General features: G+C 36.4%; 2 protein-coding genes across 7 annotated transcripts; both read left to right on the top strand.

Annotated features, from left to right (window-relative positions):
• The first annotated feature begins 2,182 nt into the window (after window positions 1-2,182).
• Window positions 2,183-12,092, top strand: LOC142508980 (putative starch synthase 4, chloroplastic/amyloplastic). Of its 6 annotated transcripts, none has more exons than XM_075619549.1 (21): window positions 2,183-2,417; window positions 3,228-3,275; window positions 3,358-3,391; window positions 3,466-3,544; window positions 3,641-3,769; window positions 4,140-4,344; window positions 4,780-4,914; window positions 5,693-5,797; window positions 5,940-6,038; window positions 6,727-6,856; window positions 7,269-7,319; window positions 7,429-7,539; window positions 7,676-7,785; window positions 7,960-8,128; window positions 8,276-8,362; window positions 8,483-8,554; window positions 8,640-8,753; window positions 10,120-10,181; window positions 10,324-10,420; window positions 10,499-10,620; window positions 11,850-12,092. In XM_075619549.1, exons 1-20 carry the CDS (start codon window positions 2,314-2,316, stop codon window positions 10,616-10,618), a joined length of 2,061 nt encoding a protein of 686 aa, XP_075475664.1. In that variant the 5' UTR covers window positions 2,183-2,313; the 3' UTR covers window positions 10,619-10,620; window positions 11,850-12,092. The 6 variants fall into 6 exon arrangements, with proteins under 6 accessions (XP_075475664.1, XP_075475669.1, XP_075475673.1 ...); XM_075619554.1 differs by lacking the exon at window positions 11,850-12,092 and adding an exon at window positions 11,049-11,789; XM_075619558.1 differs by lacking the exon at window positions 11,850-12,092 and adding an exon at window positions 11,389-11,784.
• Window positions 12,093-12,662: 570 nt separating this feature from the next.
• Window positions 12,663-16,222, top strand: LOC142508671 (uncharacterized). Its single transcript, XM_075619540.1, has 2 exons — window positions 12,663-15,318; window positions 15,471-16,222. The coding sequence occupies exons 1-2, from the start codon at window positions 12,720-12,722 to the stop codon at window positions 15,902-15,904; spliced, it is 3,033 nt and encodes a 1,010-aa protein (XP_075475655.1). The 5' UTR covers window positions 12,663-12,719; the 3' UTR covers window positions 15,905-16,222.
• The last annotated feature ends 203 nt before the right edge of the window (window positions 16,223-16,425 follow it).

The following is a 16,425-nucleotide window of genomic DNA, read 5'->3' as shown; positions in this document are numbered from 1 at the left end:
GTGGGATTTTTATTGACAAAATTTACTACACCTCATACTTGGTTGTTCGTAATTTTTCGGGATTCTATTGCCGAAAATACGACGGAGTTAAGACCACCTCAATCAGAAAGTCCATCGTATGATCAACAATAATTCATAAAAATGCTAATTTTTTAAAAAAATGTAAAGTTAAATATCACAAAATGTTTATGTTCTTTATAAAGGCTCCCCCATCAGCATATCGAATTGAGAACAATGAGTCTATCATTTCGTATTATTAAATTATAAATATCACACATTTCACATATCCAACACGTAGCTAGTATTCCAAATTAACGTCCACTCTTTGTGAAAAATTAAATATGCATGGAGCCCAGAATATGAAGCACGACCAATCAAGCTTATCTTTTCGTTATTCATAATATAAAGAAGAAAAATTCTTGGACCCAAAATTTTAGTATACAAGTCATTTTCAATTGGTTGGACAGATTGAAAGATCGGGATAAACTAGATAGCTAGGCCATGTTAGATAAATCATTGCGTCACCCATTTGTAGCCATCCTAAATTTTAGACTATACATTTATCAAATTATTAGGGTGGTGGACCATAAAATCATGTGTCCCATACAAAATTTTAGGGAAAAAAAATATATTGAAAAATCCCTGGAAATAACAAGGAGCCAAATGTAATTGTTCATCGTGAAAGACCACGATAATCCTAATTGACGTGTTCGGTGTTCGTATATTTTGTCTCGTGGAAATAGTTAACTCAAGTCGTAAATATACACTCCTTCGTATTCGAAGAGCTATCTAAATACCATTTAGCTAGAATCTACATCGATCCTAGTTTTAGGGTTGCTCTGATAATTAATATCATTTAATATTGATACATAAAATTGTGGCTTCCGGAGAAAGAAATCTTTATCCAAAGCAACTCTTACTCTGCACGACTGCACCAGACATTCAGAAAGCTTAATGGGCCAAAATTGGAAAATATAATGAATTACTTAACCTCAAAACCCGAGCGTGCGCATAGCTGAAAGTTCGCCCGTTGCTTTTGGTCATGACTAGGATATGTTATCACTCGGCCTCCAGAGGCCAGACGCTGGTTTCGGTTTACCGTCATGACCATGTAATGGGCGTTTCGAGATGGGAATAGTCGTTGATGTGACAAAATTCCGTGCTAAATCAATTATCGTAATGCAGTTTTTTTATGGCCGGTTTCAGACCATCATGTGAGTACGTACTATGATCACAGTTGGCTAATTTTATTGCATGTACATTTGAATTGAGGCCTCTGGGATATTTGAGTGATTTGATCCTCAAATGTTTCATACTGTATTTTACATACGTGCTTGCGTTTCTGTGAGAGAGATGATCAACTGATACGAGAAATCGACTGCCTTTTTCTAAAACACTCGAACAAAATATATGTACCTAGATGCATGTAGCTTTTTTGTGAACCAGCTTTGTATATAAAAACATCGGTTTTTGTCAAAAAAACAATTTTTCTGAACTCGCATGTTTCGTTGTTAAGTCATCGGTGTAAAAATTTGTCAAAAAGACGACAATGAACAGCTATAAGAAGAGGAAAACGGTTGCGCTTGGCGGGGAAACTCGAGATTCAAATACTCTGATATATGCGAACTCCGGAGTTTGTCACCAAAAAAATGTTATGGTCGAAAGTATAATTTATCAGTTTTTTAGTACCATAGTCCATCAGGCTAGAGTTGGAGTCCTGTTCCTTGCCTACCTTAGTTTTTTTTTGCTCTTTTTAAAAAAATATCTGGGAACAGGTTTTTACATGTCCGAACACTGGGGGGTGTCTTGCCAATGAAAAATTACAAATTTTGTAATAGAAAAGCGAAAATCTACTGATATAATTAAACATGTAAATTTACATCAATGATATAAATATATATACTATACAATTATTACACTGTCTTGTTATTTTTCAGTGGTAAAATCAATGTCCTAAAAAATAGGCTTAATTTTAATTATTTTAAGATTTTCAAGTTCTAAAGAACAAAAAATCTTAAAATTTAAATAAATTAATAGTTTCCAAAGCTAAATCTTGAAATTTGGTTTCTGATGAACCAGAAATTCTAAATTTTAATTAATTAAAATGTTGAATGTTTCTAAATAAATAAATTCAGAAAGTGAATGAGAAAATTAAAATTTAAAAAGTTAATAAATCTGATTCGCCCATACTTTTCTATCCCAATCTGTGAAAAGTAATCGAACGTGTCTAGAGAAAGAGCAACCGCTGCACGTAGCACCAGCAAAGTATGCAACTATTCCCCTCCGCCGCGGCTGCGCTCTGAATGCGGAAAAATGGAGGTCCTTACGCCTTCTTCTGTCCCAAGATTTTCCGTTTTGCCCAATTACAGTAGCACAAGCAAAAAATTCAAAGGAACTCACCTCCTTCATTGCTCAAGGTACTGCAACTCTTTTACCTCTATTGCAATTTCCTTCTTCCTCACTGTAAAGTTTATTCCTTTGAATTTATGCAGGTTTAATAGTCGATCGTAGTCGTTAAGTTAATCCCATTGCCTAAAATTCCCTCAATTTCATTTTTTTGCTCGAACAATCTAAACTATCTGTTTAATTGAACTGAAATTATGGAAGTGCGGCATTACACTATTGCTAGCCTCGAGCTTTTATCATGGTAATGGAGCAGACATCATGAATGCGAAGTTTTGTGGAGATATGATCGCATTATATCTCGTTAATTGGATCTTTGTCGTCCTGTACTGATTAATCGCTTTATATTTCTTTGAATCGTCTGCCGGATACTCGACCAACTTGATCGGGTAAAGTTATTATTGTTAGTCATCGCCCATTAGTTTAAGTTTCGGACAATTTCTTGCAGGAAAAACTGGTTTTCATGTTATACTATCGAAGATTTTCCGAACCACAGATAGTTAATTGTATATCAATTTAGGCTGGGTAAATTCAGTAGCACTGACACGACTCTGATGTATCTTTCAAGATACTAATCATACAGGAGGCTGATGCTGCACTGACATCAGATAGAATTCGCTCTTCAGTAGCACATACAAATTTCATGAGTGTAGAAACAAGATCATTTGCACGGCTTTGTTATAAAATATAGTATGTTGTCTGATGTTGAATAGATCAGGTTTTACGGTGCATTGTTTGACTGTTAAATATAGCATCAATTTCAATCGTATTACCAATTCATGGAAGTAATCGGTTTGGTTTTGCATTGAAACCTTCAATTTTAGGGATGTTGGAGAGAGGAATGGCTTATCTAGAGCTCCCATCTCAGTGGAGTAAGCATTTCATTTGTTTTAAATTGCATTCATTTTTCATTCCACGTGAATAACTCACAACATATTCACTATTTCAATCTAGGTTGGGAAGTCAAGCTGATGCGGATGTGCATCAGGTATCTGTTTTTTCCTCTGATCATACATGTTATGTACTAATTTTAGTGCTCATTCTGTTCTTTTAATTATGTAGAACCAATTGAAGGCCATCAGTAGTGAAAAAGAAGAGAAACCTAAAGACATTTGGAAACTATTCAAGGAAGCCCAGCAAAGTCAGTATGACCTACTTCCGATTACTGTTTTTTCTGTGCGTCTTTGTGGGGTATGTCTTGATTGGTGATTTTGTGCCCTGTATGATTATTATTCAGATATTCTGTACTTAAACAAACAGCGCCTACTAGCAATGGAGGAGCTCGAAAGGGTGAGCAATGAGCGGAACTCGTTACTTGATAGACTAGAACAACTGGAGGCGAAGAAGGAGACAAATATCAGAAGAGGTTGTGGCTGTTTTTATTTGATTTTTCTGTGCTAGCTCCATTTATTTGTTGTCCAGTACAGAGTATTATAATCAAGCTGCCTTTGTTACACTGTTATTTTCTTCTGTGAATTTGATGGAAGAAGAATCCGAAAGTTTGCGCACGTTATGTTTTATATGGGGAATTGATTATTGTTGTTTCTATCATCTTGAAATCTTGTTTTTTTCTTTTTGCTCTATTTTGTCCTTTGAAGCATCATGTCTTAAATTGGAGGCCATTAAAATTAGGGTGATAAACTGATTTGAATGAAGAGGTTTAATTACTAATTTAAACTCACTCAAAAAGGGTTGATGAATCTTATTGGTTTTTTTTTTCTATTGGCAAACTACAGATAATTTTTCCACCAGCTCGGAGTTGCTTCTAAGAATAGATTCATTGGTTCTCACTGGCATGATTGGCAGTGAGGAGGCGTTGGATTTAAGAAGGCTAGTCATGTATTCGAGGGGTAGTTTGGTCGATGATTTAAACGACATTTTGAGCATGAATGATACTGGACTTCTGGCAGAGCTGCGTCATTTTTCACAGAAGAGCGAAACGTATGTTTTCTCCATGCCCACTACTACTGCTTGATGTTTCATATGCATTTCGCGTGTTGTTCAGAAAAAGAGCTGTAATCATTTTATAATTCACAATGTTTGAGGATGGACTGAATTTTTATTTTTTTTTGCTTTTGCATCTATTTTCTGGATGCTAACCCCAATGTTTGTTGCATTAAACATCTGAAAACAAGTATTTTTTTTTTGTCAAATAAATAATTATGAATTTCAAAGTAGCAGGCAAATTATCACCTGTGAGACAAGCAAACTTGTTTGTGGGAGTCGGCAACATAATTATGGGGTCACGAGAGTTGCTGATATCTGACACTTTCCTTACATTTCCTTTCTTTTTATTCCTGAATTTCACGAAATTTACATTCAGGATTACGGCTTAACTTGTCCCTTGGAGCTAAACTGGTGGTCTTTATGGTTCAGGGATGGATTTCACATAATCCACATCTGTACAGAAATGTCACCAGTGGTTTCTGTCGGATCTTTGGCATCATATATAACAGGGTTATCACGCTCTCTTCAGAGACGGGGAAATATTGTCGAGGTTATTTTGCCCAAGTAATCATGAACTTTATGTTTCACTATGGTTTTTTCCCACATCATTGTGTAGTTGGCATGTAGAACCTAAAACCTTGTCATGTTGCTGGAACTCCTCAGCCCTCCATAGGCTGCCATCACTGTATTTTGAACTGTTATGAACTCCTTTTGTCAGCAATTTTATATTCGTATTCGACTGCCGTGGAAAAGATTACTGCAATTTAGTAGTTATTAATACAGCTATGATGATTCATCCAAAGCAGCTCCATGAAAACAAATTAACTTATTAAAGATTTAATTTATGGTTTAAGACAGTCAATTACAATTGACATTTAAATAATCATAATTGTGACTTCTAATATAACAATTGAAATCCTCTTTACTAGTCTAGAAACAAGCGAAAGTTCAAGTTTGAGCCTCATACTGTACATGAGTTCTTGGATGTATTATGCGTTATGTATTGCATCTTGGCAGTACATAAGGTTTTGATTTTTCACCAAAACAATCTCGATTCATAATTTGCATGTTCGATCATTTTTTGTTGGTGGTTTCCTTGGCATTCTCAGAAAGAAACAGCATGCGATTAATCAGGTGTCAATAAGTCCTTGATGTTATGTTGTTTATTTAAAAAATTAAATATTTTCACAATTGCCTGCTCTACTTTGCTTGCATTAGATTTCTTCAGCTTCTGTTTTGAGATACATGTTCTTGTACACATCAGCTTATTGGTTCATGAATTAAAGATCACCGTCAATTTTTCTCACTGGTTCATGAGGAGTCATATTAAACTCTGGAATAGGTATGCTTGCTTACGACTTGATGAAGTTCAAGGATTACGAGAAATTCAAGCGGAGTTTTACTCATATTATAATGGTCAATTGCATGGAAACAGGATCTGGACTGGGTGAGTTATAACTTTTACTCTTTGCACACATGCGCACAAGCGCATACTTATTATTACATATATATACATACATATATATCGCAAACACTTTTTTTTTTTTTTGCTTTTTAAAATGAATTTCCTTTGCATGCTTGCTGTACAGGGTTGTCTATGGTATCGGAGTTACCTTTATACAACCAGTCTATTATTCATCTCTATTTAGCCATGAGAGGATATACGGTTACCCAAATGACTTTGAAAGGTTCGAGTCTATCAATTATTTTCATTTATTGATCTTGCAATGTTTATCAAATATTTGGTATAAATCCTTAGCTTGTGTTTTATTTGTTTAATTTTCATTTGTGGGCACACTTTTTCTGTTTTAATAACAGTAGAGAGATTTTGTTCAGCACAGTACCCAGCTACAAGGTTTTTCTGTTCATAATTTCTGCTGGAACTTATTTTAAGTTCGTTATTGGATTCAAATATACTTTTAATATGCAAAAGATTTGCTCCTACTGTAACACCTCAAAAAACTAATTATATATTTACCGAATTCTCTAATTAATTCAAATAATTAAGTGATCTTATGGTATGTATTTTCCACCTAATTGGTTCTAATTACCTGTTGTTTTAAAGAAAAGAAAAAGGAGAAATAAAAGGGGACGTGAGTTATTCCCCTTCTCCATCCCGTAACCCCACGTCCAACCCATTTCACCATGCAAAACCAACCTCAAACTCTCATTCCCGGACGAAGAAGACACTGCTTTCAAAACAATTTAAGAAACCAAATAAAACGTATTAGATATGCTGTTTTTTCACTTTACATTCTTTCAGGAATTATTTTCAGCATGTATTTTTTTCCCATGGTAGAAGATTTATTCATCTAGTTCGTACTCCCTGTTTTTTACAGAATGTTTTTTAACCCTGTGATTGTTTTTGGTTATCAGATTTGCATATTTCTCTCGAGCTTCACTGGATTATCTAATTAAATCAGGAAAACAGCCTGATGTGCTTCATATACACAATTGGCAAACATCCATTGTTGGGCCGCTCTTCTGGGATGTTCATGTTAACCAGGTGTGACCCTGAGTGATCTCGAGTCTGTGATATGCTTGTTGAGCATCTGAAAGCTTTTAGCTTAACACTCACTCTGTTGAGCTCCATCTATGTCATCTCTCTTACCTTTTGGTACCACCTGGCATCTAATCTCATACCTTTCTTCGTGGCATTGTATATATGCTATCCTAGAAACACCATTTATCGGGATCATGTTTCACATCTTTTCATCTTGAGAATTATGCCACCTTCCAGTTATATCAACAAAATTGGAGGTTTAGCCTTTCAAATCCAACAAGCTTTGGTCTAACGTAGTTCAACCCACCTATGATCTATTATGTCTTTTTTTTATTGGATATGCTGATTCTGGCAGTTAATTATCTGGATATGCCGAATGACATAAATATAGATCACTCTAAATGTTGATATGCAGGGCCTTGCAGGCACAAGGGTATTGTTAACTTGCCAGAGTTTTGATTCCCAAGTGAGCTCCTTATTTTTATGCTTTGGAAACTTTAACCTTATATTTTTACTGTTTTTCTCATTCCATGTAATAATGTGAGCATCTTGATAAATGTTTTGTGTGTCTTTAGTGTCTCGAACAACCTGAAAAACTAGCTTTGTGTGGGCTCGATCCTTCTATATTGCATCGCCCTGATCGACTGCAAGATAATAATAAGGCTCATCTTGTTAACATTTTGAAGGTATTCGTTCCAAACTCGCTCAAGCATTAAATATTAAGAAAACAAAAAAAACGTTGACAATGTCCTTTTGTTTCTTATCTTGAGATGTACCTCATCCATTATATTTGTATGAAAGTAGTTTTTCTCATGGGTGCAGGGTGGAATTGTTTACTCTAATAAAGTTATAATAATGTCATCCATTCAAGCGAAAGGTCAGGTTATCGATGCATTTGGATATGGGATGGAGCCCACATTAGCTGCTCACGAGTATGAATTGCTTTCTTGGAAATTCTAAAAGTCGAGTTGTTTAATATAATATTGTGTTCGCACTCTATGTTGAGCTTTTTCGCACATCAGCTGGACTTCCTTCACAATTGGTTGTTAATTCTTACTTGCTTCAATATATTGTGTGCTGTAGTCTCATTTTGAGTCTGATTGTAGGCAAAAATTGGTGATTGCTCCAATTGGATTTGAAAAATCAACGTGGGATCCTTCAAAGGACAATTTTCTACCGCAAAGCTATAATGCAGATAACATGCAAGGAAAATCTGTGTGTAAAGTCACATTGCAGCGGCACCTAGATTTACCCGAGGCAACATCTGAAATTCTTGTGAGTCTTGATAAAAGCCAGTCTGCCACTTGCTTCCAACTATGGCACGGAGAGAGAACTGCTAATTATTATATATAATTGTTCTTTTTTGTCTGTTTTATACTTGAGATAGTGATCTTATACGATTTGAACTGTGTGATTCTTCAGGTTGGATGCATTTATTCAGATATTTCAGATTTTGACCTTGATAAGTTAAAGACACTTGTTTGGATAGCTTCCAGGAGGGGAATTCAGGTCATAACTATAATACAGTAATGAGCTTAATGAAGTAGTGGATTACGAGTCTTCTCTCATTCAATGTCCTTCGACTTTCTCTCATGTTGCGATCTCCAATTCTTTAATGCATCTACACAGTTCATTTTCATGAGATCTGGCGAAATTCCAGTCTTGAGCGGGGCTCTACAACTTTTTCAGGAAGAAATGCAGGTAGATTTTTGGATTTTTGGGATCATAATATTATTCACTTTTTCTTCTTATTGCCTGGTAAATACATTTCCAATTCTTGTTGCAGGATGAAAATGTTAAATTCATTGATAAATATGATGAGGGATTACTACATCTGATAATTTCAGGATCTGACATCATGTTATGCCAATCTTATGACGATCATCTGCTTCAAGTGCCTGTAAGTGTTGCATGGATCCTGCATTTATTTAGAAATAGAAAATAAAGTATCCATTTTACTCATTTCTCTATTTATGTATTTGCTTCAGAAGACAAATCACCTTGAACTCTGGACAATTCTTGCCTTTGTGTTTGAAGACTTTACTGGTCATAAACTGTCACGTAAAATTAAGTAATATAATAAAGTAACTTGAAAGGTTCCGCGTGAGAAAAATCCAAGCACCTTAAGACTATCTGTTTTTTGTCCAATTTTAGAGGTGTCGAGATCTTTTAATCACACGTATAAGCATATGAATCTTGAAATGAAATCTCAAGTGATGGATTAATATCTATGCCATTGCATGATTGTATTAAGAAGGAAGGCACTTTTGTCAATGTGCACGAAAATAGTAGTTGTGGTATGATTTAACGCGATTGATATATGTGCCTACTGTTTGCAGTCAGATCAAGCTATAATCACTGATAGACATATATTACGAGCTCTTTGCTATGCGATCATACTCTTTTAACGCTCTAACCTCAATCACGAATCAAGTTCTTATTTAACCTGTTGGTTATGCTCAATTCAAATGGGAATTTCAATGAAGAAGCTATCACAACACTGCTGGAGAAATTCTCAAGCCCCAACCAATAGGCAAACAATCAGGTTCACAACCAACATATTTGAAATTGCTGCCTGGTGTTTGTAGGGTGTTATCAAGGTAGCTATGTTGAATATGATACGGGTATCGTATCGAATATGATACGGATACAGCGTTACGACAAATTTTGAAAATATGAGACACAAGTACGGCTAAAATACAAAAATTATTATAATATATATATATATATATATATATATATATATATTTATAGAAATTCAACATTAAAAATGGTAGAGATAATGAGATATATATATTTATATGAATATATTGTGTGTGTGTGTATATATTTATGTAAATATATACAGTGTACATGTTAACAGGAGTGATTTAAGAAGAAAAAGCAAACGAAATGTATTCAGAAACATATCTACGTCGTGTACATAGCGTATTCTAACTGTGTCCAAGATGTATTCGACTGGTCAAACCTATAAAAAGTCAACGACACGGATTTTGCCGTATCCGTGTCGTATCTTTGTACGATACTACCGGGAAAAAAAATTAGAGTATCCGTGCTACATAGCAAGGTAGTCTTCAAGTCAGATGTTGGCCACGTAGTTGGTAAAAGGTTAGTATAAGATGGAGGCATGCGGTTACTCTTTTATGGCCGTGAAAAAAGATTCAAGATTAATCAATGATGTCAACATGTATTTTTTTTTAGATTTATCTTAATGTGAGACATCCCGTCAGCGTTTTAAATATTCTTCTGTGTTTCCAAATTTACAGCTGAAGGCCTTAAAATATGGATCAGCTCCTATTCGTATATATTTTTCCGACAGCAGCTTAAGGTGAGTTAATGTTGTAGCGTATTTATCATAATTCATGATACTATAATATAAAGATTATATCAAGCGAATACAATATTTACTCAATTTTTTCAGTTTATTCCATGAATCTCTCCGTGTCTTAAGTCTCTTTGCTCGTTCACAGGCACTTTGGAGAACATGATAATGAGAGCACTAATTTCGCAAAGTATATCAACAATACGTTCGGGAATATCCCCCTTGGCCAAGCGATTGATGAAATTGTAAGTGTTTCTCATTTTTATTCCTTCCAAATTTGCTGAAAAAATTGGATCTGTTAATGGACAAAACATTTGGTACAGAAAAACAATCCATCAGAATGGTATAGAAGGATAACAGATGCCATGTCGAAGGACTTTTCGTGGGATGCAGAATGCTCAGACGTACATGTTTCTGCATACGAATCACTGAAAAGATTATAGAGGTACTATACATATATATGTCTATATATGTTCCTTTTAGCATTTTCTTTTTGTTCTCTTTTTTTTCAACGTTCAATTCCGATACATATTTTTTACTATTTTTATATTCTTGTTCTCTATATTCTCCATTTTACCATGGTTTATTCTACCTTTATATACAGCATCAAATACAAATTCTAGAACACAATCTGTAGGACATCATACATCAACCTTTGTCTTGATATGATGCAATACTAAAATGGATTAAAGTAAATTCTAAAATATAGTCCCCACTTGTACAACTCCCCGAATAGACCAGAAGAGATAACAAAGCAAAACATTATGGGCAGAATTGTATTTCCCTTTGTCCAATTTAATGTAACTTCAAGAAAAGGATTTAATTTTGGAAATAAATTACCCTATACTCAGTTCAAGACATGTATATATGCAGACAATTCCTCCTAATGATGCTGAAATGATGAGTTGTGTTCTTTGTGTGCATGTGGCCACTGGGACAATGACTTTTACCTTAAATAACCTAGGTCATGTTTGTATCCTTCACAAACAGAACTATCTGCCTTTTTTTTTTATAACTATGTTTCATTTAATTTTTATCAACTTCCTCTTAGGTTTTTGTCACTATGTTTCTTGTCTGGGCAATTTTAACCTTTGTATCACCTAAAATTAAACCGGGTCAGCACGAATTAGTGGTCGTTTGTTGACTATCTAAGATCGTCTCTTGTTCTAGCTATTTGAATCTTATTTGCTTTATATTTGATATTTGATAATAGCATTTCCATGTAAGAGCTACCATATAGCCTCATGGCATCATAATCTCGATCCATATGGGGAACTTAATTCGTAGCAATAAGATATGCTCGGGCGCCTCGAAAATGTGTACGAATATGGATAACTTAATTCGTAGCACTAAGATATGCTTTTCGTGCGATAAATTTTAAAATTTATTTGCCGGGCTGAAACTAAAAGCTTTGTTTGATAGTTGAATTTGCTACAATATTTTTCCACCATGAATATATTTTGTATTACATGATACGAAAGCGCCTGTTTACACCAGCTAGTTCAAATGTAACCGAAATCAAATCAATGCCATATTATTTGAAAGCTACAGAGAATATATATGTCCCCCACCGTTGCCAATTGCCATCCATTTAAGAAGATTGCTTTTAATTTCTGTTTGTCTTGAGAAAAATGTGTGTAACATCATATATTTGTTGTGTCAATTTCATGGTAGGTTCACTTTCCTTTACTTGGCCAGAAATTCAGCGAGTTTCCTTTTTTTCTTTTTGTCACATTGAAGAGGCAAATGGTAAAGTTCCCGAAAAAGATTTGACGAACTTTTACAAAAGATGGTGTATGCCAAGAAACTCTACGCTACAATGATATATTTGAGAAAAGTAATTTATATTTCGAGTTTGGTTAGATCGATTATTTGTTTAGTGCTAAAGTAAGTGGCATTCATATATTCTTGATGGTGACTTGTCTTTATATATGTTAAATCGTCATAAAAATTAAATCGATTAAAATTTACTCAAAAAGATTAAGATCCGTCAACTGAAATAATCGAACCAATCAAACTTGATACGCGTAAACATAAATTTCATGAGTAAAATCGTTGAAATCAAAATGAAATAATCATCTTATCCAAATTGAATAATTTGATTGGTTAGAAGGTGATATTTTACACATCTCAGTGATATTTAGTTACTCACACAACGAGTTATAATTACAATTTAAACATGTTGATTATATATATTATTTTATTAAGTTTGAGACACTTAGAGTAACTAATTTTGATGTCATTGTCTGTTTTAATAAATATATATATTAATAAAATGTTAAAATTTTAATGCAAGTTATATGTAGTTCAGCGGATAGACTTATTATTTGTTAGGGTTTAGGTAGTAGATTCAATTTTCATTGAAATCATTTTTTTTATTTTTTAATTTATATATCAAAATTACAAGACATTCTATCATTATTTTTTATAATTATATATTCAAATAGTATGTATATTCGTTTTTTCACTCCTTTTTTAAATATTCAGTTTCCAACTTAAAGCACAGAGTGAACTGTCGCCTAGTAAGTACAAAAAATAAAAAGAATGCTTTTCCTCCTGCTGCTGTTCCTCCACCTCCATCTCCACCTCCGCCACTCCGCCGCCGCAACACAGCCCCGGTGGTCGGGTGACCGAGCTTTACTTTCAATTAAAGGGGCTATCACCGAAGACCCGCATTCCTCCTTGGCTTCCTGGAACCCCGACACCAGCCACTGCACGTGGCGGGGAGTTACCTGCGACGCCACCGGGGGTCACGTGATTGCTCTCGATATCTCCGGCCTCAGCCTCACTGGAACACTCTCCCCTAATGTTGGCCACCTCCGGTTACTTTTGAACTTGTCCGCCGCCGACAACTATCTCTCCGGCCCTGTCCCTTTACAAATCTCTGAAATCACTAACCTCCGTAATCTTAATCTATCTAACAATGTTTTCAACTTGAGCTTCCCTCCTGGACTTTACGGCCTGAAAAACCTTCAAGTTCTCGATCTTTACAACAATAACTTGACTGGGGACTTCCCGTCGCAAGCGTATCTACTGACTAACCTCCGCCACTTACACCTCGGTGGCAACTTCTTCTCCGGTGAGATTCCGCCGGAGTTTGGCTCGTTTCAGTATCTGGAATACCTCGCTGTTTCCGGCAATGGGCTGACGGGAATGATTCCAATGGAGATTGGAAACCTGACGCAACTCAAGGAACTTTACATTGGGTACTTCAATACATTTTCTGGGGGAATTCCAAAGGAGATTGGGAATTTGTCTCAGTTGACGCGGTTCGATGCTTCAAGCTGCGGGCTCAACGGCGAGATCCCTGCGGAGTTGGGTAATCTGGAGAATCTTGACACCCTTTTTCTCCAAGTGAATGATCTCTCGGGGCCATTGACTGCGGAACTTGGGAAGCTAAAGAGCTTAAAATCAATGGACCTGTCAAACAACATGCTTTCTGGTGAGATTCCTCCCTTGTTTGCGGAGCTGAAAAATGTGACTCTCTTGAATCTTTTCAGGAATAGGCTGACGGGCTCAATACCAGACTTCATTGGGGAATTACCGGAGCTCCAAGTTTTGCAGTTGTGGGACAACAACTTCACTGGAAGCATTCCGCATAATTTAGGTTCTAATGGCAATCTGCAGGAAGTAGATGTTAGTTCCAACAAGTTAACAGGAAATTTACCCCAAAATCTCTGCACAGGAAACCATCTTCACACATTGATCACTCTGGGTAACTTCCTAGTGGGCCCGATTCCAGATACACTCGGCCAGTGCGAGTCCCTGAGTCGTGTTCGAATGGGCGAAAACTATCTAAATGGGTCCATTCCAAAAGGGCTCTTGAGTCTGCCCAATCTAACCCAAGTCGAGCTTCATGACAATCTTCTTTCTGGTTCATTTCCAGAGACGGATGAGTTGTCTTCTCGTCTGGGGCAGATAAGTCTATCTAACAATCATCTCACCGGGCCATTGCCGCCAAGTATTGGGAATTTTGTCGGTGTTCAAAAGCTTTTGCTTGATGGTAACAAGTTTACAGGCCAGATTCCAGCTGAAATAGGGAAGTTGCGGGAGCTCTCAAAGATGGATTTCAGCCATAACGAGTTTTCTGGCCCCATTGCGCCGGAGATTAGCCAGTGCAAGCTGCTAACATATGTTGATCTGAGCCGAAATCAGCTCTTTGGTGAGATTCCTCCTGAGATGACTGGTATGAAGATTTTGAACTACTTGAACTTGTCTAGAAACCATTTGTCAGGCAGCATTCCTTCTTCGGTTTCTAGCATGCAAAGCTTAACTTCTGTTGATTTTTCTTACAACAATTTGTCTGGTTTGGTTCCTAGCACTGGTCAATTCAGTTATTTCAATTCTACGTTGTTTTTGGGCAATCCTTATCTATGTGGTCCGTATTTGGGGCCTTGCAAAGAGGGTGGTGTAGATGGTGCTGAAAGGCCTCATCAGAAGGGGTCTTTCTCTGCTTTAATGAAGCTTTTACTAGTTCTTGGGTTGCTAGTTTGTTCGATTGTGTTTGCTGTGGCAGCAATCATTAAAGCTCGGTCATTGAAGAAAGCAAATGAGTCTCGTTCTTGGAAACTCACTGCCTTCCAAAGATTGGATTTTTCTTGTGATGAGGTATTGGCTTGTTTGAAGGAGGACAACATAATTGGAAAAGGAGGTGCTGGTATTGTGTACAAGGGTGTACTTTCAAATGGTGAACACATGGCTGTGAAGAGGTTACCGGCAATAGGCCGTTTCTCTTCGCACGATCATGGGTTCAGTGCAGAGATACAGACTTTAGGGACGATTAGACACCGGCACATAGTTAGATTATTGGGTTTCTGCTCGAATCAAGAAACTAATCTTTTGGTTTACGAATATATGCCGAATGGCAGTTTGGGAGAAATGCTTCATGGCAAGAAAGGAGGAGGCCATTTGAGTTGGGATACTAGGTATAAGATAGCTGTGGAGGCTGCAAAAGGCCTTTGCTATCTTCATCATGATTGCTCGCCATTGATCGTTCACCGTGATGTTAAATCAAATAACATACTCTTGGATTCCAATTTTGAAGCTCATGTAGCTGATTTTGGGCTTGCCAAGTTCTTACAAGATTCAGGAGCATCAGAGTGCATGTCAGCTATTGCTGGTTCATATGGATATATTGCTCCAGGTATTGTTTTAGGATTTAGTTAACTGTGATTATATTGTATTTGAAATAATTTGAATTATTTCTGTTACTCAAATTTTTTACGTTGTCAAGATTGGTGGGGATTTAATTACTGCATATTGATTCATAAAATTACATTTTCGTGCTCTTTGTAGAATATGCCTACACACTCAAAGTCGATGAGAAAAGTGATGTATACAGCTTCGGGGTGGTTCTCTTAGAACTTGTTACAGGGCGAAAGCCAGTGGGAGAGTTTGGTGACGGTGTTGACATAGTCCAATGGGTTCGGAGAATGACTGATGGAAACAAAGAAGATGTGATCAAGATCCTCGATCCAATACTCCCCACCGTCCCTCTACACGAAGTGATACACGTCTTCTATGTAGCGATGCTTTGTATAGAAGAACAGGCAGTCGAACGCCCCACCATGCGTGAGGTAGTGCAAATACTAACCGAGCTTCCTAGGCCAATCGACAACAAACTGGAAGATTCTGCGATCACAGAATATAATCCTCCAGCAGAATCCAGTTTAGAATCTCCCATTAAACACCATCAAACTCAACCACCACCCGATCTTCTCAGTATTTAATTCGCACCCTTCGACTCAGGAGTGTTCTTTTCTTACCCGCTTAGCTTCTTTGCATTGGATCATAGTTAGCTACCTTTCATATTTTGTGTCCAATTTTTTTACCCTGCATCTGATTTATGGGGCCAGTTTGTTTATGCTCTTAACTTTTGAATGTTGGTGTTGACAGTTTTCAAAGTGTGTGTACAGTAAGGGTGGTGGAATGGCCTTGCTTTTCTTCCTTTTTTTATATCAAAAGTAATCGTATAATTATTATAAATTTTCATCCTTTTGTGTCTTGTTTCTCTTAGAGTGATATATGGAAAGTGGAGAATTTGGTAATTGTTTAGTCGCAAATGGGGTTTGGTTAAGTGTGTTTAAACAATTAGAAAATTGTACATCTCACTGCATGGGGGTGGTGTGCAGTGGCTTTCAATTGGGAAAAGTGTGGGGTTCACTGGAGAACTACTAGATTGTATTTGTGTGTATAGGGATACTTGGAAGTCATCATTATGAGACATAAATTCAACCCAAGGCATCAGTCA

The sequence above is a fragment of the Primulina tabacum genome, chromosome 1 (genome assembly GCF_025594145.1).
Source record: "Primulina tabacum isolate GXHZ01 chromosome 1, ASM2559414v2, whole genome shotgun sequence".
In the NCBI taxonomy this organism is placed as follows: Eukaryota; Viridiplantae; Streptophyta; class Magnoliopsida; order Lamiales; family Gesneriaceae; genus Primulina; species Primulina tabacum.
Note: the sequence above shows the minus strand (reverse complement) of the source record. Positions and strands in the feature narration are given on the sequence as shown.